Below are 8,421 nucleotides of genomic sequence, written 5' to 3'. Positions count from 1 at the left end.
CATCCCCAATGTCTATGCCATGATCCTGTGGTGAGAAAGAGGAAGATTCCTAAATCAGAAACACAGGCCATGTGAGCAATCCACCTATTATCCACTTTTGCTGACTGCCATCATTTTACTTAGATCCTATGATCTTTATTATGGCATTGAGTAATAGACTATTCTTTTAAATATTGACTGTCTGGTCTACTTATTTTCAAACACAAGGCATGCAAAACAGCAATCATTGCTATTCTATAGGAGCAGCTGAACAAAAATAACTTTTTGAATGGTTTGTTGGGATGTTCCAGGCAATGTTGACATTATGTTTGTAGTCATCCATCCAGACCTCAGCCACTCTCAGAGCATTCCTCTTCATTGTAATGCTCAGGTCGGGGAGATAGGGTTTATGGGCCCTCTCGATGTGGGCTATTTTAGAACAAGGTATGACCTCGACACTTCCACCACAAAGCCACACCTAGACACACCAAACACCAAGAGAGAAGGAAGCGTTTACAGTTTTAGATTGAAATGTTTCTGGATGTTGGACGTTAATTGGTTTGTTCAAACTGAATGACTCAAGAACAGAAGTCTGCTTTGATTTCAAACATTCATTTAGAAACTGTAGCAGAGGGGTTTACCCGGATGCCCAGTTCAACATTTTCACCTCCATAGATCTTCATACCACCATCCAGAGCACCAATTTCCCCAAAGAACAGGCGATCAACCACTAGTATGCCCATAATGGAGGGGCTCCTGACAAACGTACAGTACAAATCATGGTCAATTCCACATTGGGAGAAATGACATTCATTTTAATGAATAGATAATGCAAAATAATAATCCACGTGTAAATATTGGTAAGATTTTCCTCCCAATGCTGTGCCTTCCTTATCGCCTATTCAAAAAGATTTGTGAAACTGGACTACCATCCTATGATGAAATCACGACCAACTCACTTTCCTGGGTTTGACTCGTCTATCAAGGCATACCACTCAGGTCTGAAGGGCTCGTACATACACCACGGGGCCCAGTCAAAGGTGTCTGCAGCAGGCACATTACGTGTGACTGTCAAGTCATCGAAATTGACTTTGTCAAACACCGGTGTCAACACCAACGTGCGGTCCTCCTTTATCTGTGCAAACAGAGGCTCCGCCCTGTTCACACAAACACAGAGTGAAAACACCATTTTGAGGGAGAGATTCAAAAACTCTCACTGAGATATTTCATTTAGACTACCATTCCACATGGACCTCTATGTGGGCATCCAAGATGGCCACCACATCTCCTGTAGCTTCCCTCCACCCTGAGAGGCGGGCCTGTGTGAGACCGAGCTGCTCTTTGTGTCTCACTCTCTTCACCAGGCCCGGACGCTCTTCATGGATGAAGCTGATGTAAGCATCCAACTTCTCCTTTAGATCCTCTGTGAAAGCAGACACTTGCAAATCAGTGGTACCCAACGAAAGTTGAAAGCCACACCTACTTTCAATCTAAATGTTAACAAATATACTTTGAAATGTTTGTATGCGGAGAGCATTGACCAATTAGGCAAACCATTGGAGCTGTGGTCATCCACCAGTATAATGTCTTTGAGCAGGTGTTGGGGGGTCTTGTCTATGATGCTGCGGACTGCTCTCTTGATGATTGACAGGGCCTCGTCCAAGTAGATCAACACCACGCTGATGGTGGGCAGGTCATGGGGATACTGGTGCTTAGCACACCTAACAGGCACAACAAACACATTTGGTCCACCTCATATCATTCATTCACTTCACCAAAGCTGCTGGTTCACTCTAAAAGTTAGTCCATTTCAATGTCATTTGTCAAACTGCATTAAAAGTGCTGAAGATGGAATTGACCTCTGATGACCTCGGATGCAACAGACTGTGGTTAGAATTCAGAAGTCTTGAGTTGGACATAATGTGTTGTGTACAGGTGGCGGAGGGATGAGGAAAATTATTTACTTAGGATCGCGAGTATCAGGGATTTCCCTGTTCAGGGGTAGTCTGTCACTCAGGAAGGCGTTGTATCCATACATCTGAAACAGACCCTCTGCCTCTTTCTGCTCCTCCTCTGAGAGTTCATCACCCCAGCTTGTGAACAGAGCTGAGTTGGGGTACAACTTCTTCACCACCTTCCTCTTCTTCTTGACCTCGGGAGCCTTCACAGCCTGCCCCTCTTTCAGACTGATCCCCTTGTTGATTGACTTCACTGTGGACAAACATGACAGCTGCTCATCAAACTATAATTAATTGGTTATTACTGTATAATTCAGATTGTTTAAGGCCAAATAAATGAAATACAGGTGGCTAGTTGAGCCACATGAGTCACTCCTTTTGATACTGTACAAACAAAGCATGAACTTATTTGCACTGTTTGCATTAGCTTTTTAAAAGTTGATAAACAAGATTTGATCTGCCTTGGAGGATTACCTTGACGTAACTGTAAAAGTAAAAGTAAACAATGTGGAAAACTTTGGCACACAGACATTGATAGAAAAATGTAACACATTTTGTGCAACAATCAACAGTATACAGGATTAAAGAACATTCTAAATGATTATGGGCTATATTTTTTTATTTGACCTAACCCTTTATCAGTTTATTAAACTCTTTATTTAATTGAGAACAGATTCCCTTTTACAATCATCACTGTGAAATGTGAAATAACATTCTGGGATCAACTCTTTAGGCTAGATTCTAATGTGTTCTCAAATCCTCTAAATATGCCCTACCATCTAGAACAGTGGCAGACTGTAGTCCAGATAAAGTACGTGGACAGAGCTACTGCCATTTCCCTTCCAGGTAAGTCACAGTTTAATGAAGGAGATTGAGACTTACACAGCTTCTCGATGTGAGCCTCCATCTTTTCCAGCCTCTTGAGTATGTCCTGGCCCCTGGACGAGTCATTCTGATGGGCCCTCTGCAGTCTCTCCCCATGAGAATGAACCTCCCACTTAATGGATGTGATGTAGAGTATTCCAGCAGCCATGGCCAACAAAGGGGCCAGCCCTCGGACCCAGCCTAGCCTCATCGTCCCTCTGAGTGTGAGTGCTCAGCCTGGGGATACAAACAGGATGGCCTTCCTCTCTCACTCTCTCACTGAGATCCAGGCTCGCCAGAAAGGAGGGAGGGGTGATGTAAGACATTTCCAAGTGAACAAAAGAGAAGAGCAGTCGCAGATAGTCAATCAAAAATCAATTTGTTTATTACAAGTTGCAACAGGGAGAAACCTCCAGCACAGAAGCAGAGAAAATGTCTAACTGGCCTTCTCTGAGAACAACCTTATATCCTAATCAGCGTACAAATGTTCTGTAAACACCAGCCTGAGAGGCTTGTAGGAAGTCAAAACAGAAGGCAGTGACTTTGTCAGCTGCTACAGAATCACATTGTTTCACACAATATAATAATAATCAGTGTATCCTCTGTCCTTGTACCTCCAGTCTGGCGTCAACCTTATCAGCAGTTATGAGTTTAGTCCATAACATACAGCCTCTAGTCTAGTGACCATCAACCCAAGTGTTACAAACAGAACACTGGAAATCACATGTATAACAGAAACTCCAAATATACTAACATTTTTGTTGAGCCCTCTAATTAAATATGAACTTTTGTCATCTTAAATATTCCCATTACAGGTGAGGTGCACCATACCTGGCTGGCTGATTGGCTGGCACTCAGTGGGTGTGAGTTTCTCGTCACTCTCGTCCCCTAGACCAGTGGACCTCTCCTTGCTGTCAATCACTCACTGTCCCTGGTCCTGGAGTTGTGGTCAATATGATAATTGGCTAAATGATTTGTAAATGTGTAAAACACAGGGCTTTTCAGAGGAAAAGTGCACTGAAGCAAACAGTTACTTATATTTGTCTTAGGCCCATGAATGTGTTCCTTGTAACTTTATAGCCTTTTGTACTGAAAAATATATCAACAATGATAAACTAGGCTATAATGAGATACATCAAACATACATACTTGCGCAGACCAGGTGGGCACTGAAGCGGATGAAAGAGAAGGGAAACGGGGCCTGGAAGTTTGCCCCATCACAAACTAGGTAAATGCCACGTTGTCTGTCAGCACCTGTAATAATATAACTAATTCCCATTTGATTCAATAAAAAAAGCACTGTAGGGTATTTCAGTTTGGGGACAATAAAGTTCCTCTTAACTTAACTAAAACTCTAGACACAGTCGCTACCCACTGGACACACACTGGTTGAATCGTAATTTGCCAACGTATGATGTCGTGGAATCAACATGCAAAATACATTTGATTTGAAAAAAGTATTCAACCAATGCGGTTTTCATCTAATTTCAACCAGCATTGTAAACATTGAAATTAGGGTAAGACTTCAACCTAAATACATCGACTTAACCTGACTATCGGGTTGTTACATCAATCTAATTTCAACATAATCATCAGAACTATGTATACGTTGAAATTACGTAGAAAATTCCAGGTAGAAACAATTATTTATTTATTTATCCTATTCCGTTATATTGGGTGGTTGAAATTATGTTGAATTTTATATTTGATTATACACATGTTATTTTACCTTGTTTCAATGTTGATAGTAAAATGCTATGTTTGAAGCAGCATGATTCTTTCAACATCATGCCATCAACCAAAATAAATAGGTATATTAAAAAAAAATGTGAAGCCACATTGCAACTATTCTTGCCTGAACAGTGACTCCTACTGGTATATGTGATCCGTTTCAAGAAGCTAGTCGTATGTCATACGTCACTACATCACTACTTCAAAATGCATTTTTGAGGAGAAATGCATTCTGGAACATGTGAACTTTCATATGCCTTAATAACAAACTTTTAAAGCATCTGTAAATACAAATAAAAATGAAAAAATGATAGTTGGTTTAGCCTCAGAAAAAGTCGGGAACCCTCCCACTAGCCATGATTGGCTGAGATAATGGATTGGGCTGGACATGCCGAGATATGAGTTTGGATTGGTCTGCCATGTAGCCCCTTCTGTCTATAACATGAGCTGCTCAGTATGTGTAGATAATCCTTGCTACCACAGCTTTTTTGAAAGATATAACGTCAGCCATGGAGAATTGCAAAAGTGTTGCTACTGTTCTCAACAACATTTCTGCCCAGAATTTAGCAGGTGCTATCAATGAAGATCAGTGGGAAAACTTTGTGACGGACTACTTTCTGCACATGGTCAGTGTGGACCAGAGTGACTTGACACAACAACGAGCCAAACAAGCTGTAGCTAGCTACAAATCAATCGGAAAAAACATGCTGCAATGAAGCGCTCATCCATGCATACGGTTAAGAGTCTAGCTACATTTTTAAATATTATACATATCAAATTTTGTCATAAAGTTGTTTTCATTGCAAGTTAAAATGTTCTGTTAGATAGCTAGCGAACATTCGCTTGCTGGCTCGCTAGCTAACATTACATGTATGATCTGTGTAGTAATATTATTCGTATCTGAGAAAGTCATTTGCATTGCTAGTTATAGCCTAATGTTAGCTAGCTAGCTAACATTGAACCTAGTTGGTTAGCTTTAGCTACCTGCAGGTTTATACTCCAGCAATTAATGGCTAGCTATGGCTAGCTATGACAATCCATTTGTACTGTAACTATGGTTTGGGATTATGGTTAATTGTTTAGCTAGCTAGCCATGTCTAAACAAAAGACTCCACTTCACAAGAGAATGATTACATGACCCATCAAGTTAGCCAGGTGTGTCTGGGGGTGATTACGGCCATCTATTGTATTTCATAAACATGTGTGCATGTCTAGACAATAGTGACTCATCCACTTAGCTAGGTGTGGCTAGGGGGGGTAATAACATTTCTTTCACATGACCCATCAATTTAGACAAGTGTCTGGGTAAGCATCATCTAATAATTCTTAAATATTTATATAATATTTTCATCTGGACACTTTAAAAGACAGATTAGGATAATGGCCAAAGACTAGATGAAGTGTATTTTTACCTGGAGTTGTTCCTTATTGTAGGCTACTACTTAAATAATTTGTAGTCTTGAAATCTTTGGTTGTTTACTACACTACCTTACTCACTCTGTTTAGCACATGGCCTCACATGCGAATCCTTAAAGAGATGGGTGCGGCTAAGGCTTAAGAGTGTGTGAAAAATGTTGAATAGGTGTAGACAAAGAAGAGCTCTCCAGTGGAACATTTTTTGGATCTTTTATATTTCAACTCATGAAACATGGGACCAACACTTTACATGTTGCGTTTATATTTTTGTTCAGTATAATTCTGAGGAACAGAAGAAGTGTGTGTTGGGTCTCACCCGATTCGAGAAGGTTGCTGTGTCATGCGTTGCTCTTCGGAGCAGGGCACCTCTTAAGGGGGTAGTATCTGACGTGCCATGGGAAGTCGATTTAGAAGAAATTAAAAGTATCCCATGAGTGATTGATGCTCGGCGAATTAATCATGTGCTGAACGTAAAGAAAGTGTTTTTGTTTCTTGAAATGCAGTCCTTACATACCTAGGTGAAGTTGGTTTACATGAATTACTGTGTTAGAGGGTTTATCCAAAGACTGATGCAGTGTGATGAGTCCTTACCTGGGATGGTTTAGATTTTTTGTGGCAGTCAATGGCATTAAAGATTCAGTTTAAATGTCAACATTCCTTAGTGTGATGGGAGCTGAAACTTTTAGCTCGCTATGGAGCTTGGTCCAGACAGAGAAAACAGGTGACCAGTCATTTGTGGACATTGTGAAAACCTTGGAAGTACATTTTTGCCCCAACCCACTTGTAATCATATAGAGATTCAGGTTTCACAAATGGAACCAAGAGGAGGGTGAATCCATTGTCCATAATTTTGCAGTACTAAAGCGACTAACTGAACACTGAGTTTAATGCCACTCGATCGGCTTGTGTGTGGCTAAATGAGGAGCTACCGATCAAGGTATTGACAGTTAAAGGAGACTCTACAGCCAACGGTGTCACAATACCATTGGGAGGACAGTCAATAAAAAAGCAGAGGTCCTGTGCTGGTGTAACTAAACTGCCAAAAAGCCTGTACTCCCCATCTATGTGGTCAAAGCGCTGATGGGCCAGCCATGGTTTGAAAAGATTTGTCTGGTTGAAGTTGAATGCAGTGTCAGTTGAAGAAACAGGGTTGTCAGCTGTGCTGACTCGACATGAAGCTGTTTTTAAGGATGAACTGAGAAGTATGAACAACATTTCAGTGAAACTACAGCTCAAGCCAGTCTCTCAGCCAAAGTTCATGAATGCCAGAAAAGTTCCAGAATTATGCCATCAAACCGAAGGTGGATTCTGACATACAATAGGCTGGTCAATATTGGAATCCTAGGGACGGTCCCACACAGTGAGTGGGCCACACCTTTAGTCCATGTGATCAAGCGTGATGGCTCTGTTCATCTGTGTGGAGATTTCAAGGTGACCATTAATCCTGTACTGATGGTGAAACAATACCCACTTCTGATTATCCAGGAACTATGCACAGGGTCGGCTGGTGGAAAGAAATTCAGCAATGCCTTCCTTAAGATGCATGTAGATGAAGAGTCACAAAAGTACCTCACCATCACTACCCACATGGGACTGCCTTTTGGAATCACTTCGGCACCTGTCTTGTTCCAAAGGGCCATTGATCAGGTTTTGAGCCTGACCTCCCTAGGTCACAGTGTTACCTTGATGACATCCTTGGTACCGGAAAGGATGACGAGGAGCATCTGCTGAACCTTGAAAAGGGTGGCAGGTATGACGGCAGGTAGCCTAGCGGTTAAGAGCGTTGGACCAGTAACCGAAAGTTCGCTGGTTTGAATCTCCTAGCTGACTAAATGAAAAATCTGTCGACGTGCCCTTGAGCAATGCACTTACCCAATGTTCCCTCAACAACAGCTTCTCCTTGACATTCAGTTGCGCTAGGACTTGTTTGATGGTGTTGGAGAGGCCAACACCAGTTTTGTCCTCTACAAAAACCTCTCACACACACTGTTGTCTGGTAACATATAGCACAGCACTATTACCATCTGTGATTTACAGGAGACGTCAGTAGTCTCGTCTGCCTGTACAGACGCAAAAGGAGTCTCAGACACCTCCTTAGCTATAGCTTCTCTGTACACGTCATACATACAATCCAAAAGTTAGTATTGGATCATGCTTGATGTGCCCTTAAAAATTGGTTGGTCGTCATAGTGCCTTTGTTGCCTGTAATCTCCTTCACACATGATCTAAAAAATACACCTGAAAACGCCTGGGTTCAAGGTGTCGGCTGACTCGTCATGGCCCCACAGTGCTATCTCACAATTGCCACACAATTTAATGAATGCTATAATTCTGGCAACCACCTACCTATTCTCCTCCGTTTGTTGGTTGTGGAGGTCGATGGCTCGTCTATCTGCAGTATATAGCTGAGCCACGTTTAATTTATTTTAAATCCTTAAACCCAGACTTGAATCGCACACCCTCTCCACTGAAT

The 8,421-nt window shown here is 41.7% G+C and overlaps 1 protein-coding gene across 1 annotated transcript; it reads right to left on the bottom strand.

The window, feature by feature from the left end:
• Positions 1-1,174: 1,174 nt before the first annotated feature.
• On the bottom strand, positions 1,175-2,970 carry LOC106609391 (putative polypeptide N-acetylgalactosaminyltransferase 8). Its single transcript, XM_082977223.1, has 4 exons — positions 2,820-2,970; positions 1,944-2,190; positions 1,534-1,700; positions 1,175-1,402 (listed from the first exon to the last, which is right to left on the bottom strand). The coding sequence occupies exons 1-4, from the start codon at positions 2,968-2,970 to the stop codon at positions 1,215-1,217; spliced, it is 753 nt and encodes a 250-aa protein (XP_082833349.1). The 3' UTR covers positions 1,175-1,214.
• Positions 2,971-8,421: the final 5,451 nt, after the last annotated feature.

This window comes from Salmo salar, chromosome 07 (genome assembly GCF_965601325.2).
Source record: "Salmo salar chromosome 07, fSalSal1, whole genome shotgun sequence".
NCBI lineage: Eukaryota > Metazoa > Chordata > Actinopteri > Salmoniformes > Salmonidae > Salmo > Salmo salar.
The sequence above is the reverse complement of the archived record's forward strand: the minus strand, read 5'-3'. Positions and strand labels throughout refer to the sequence as shown.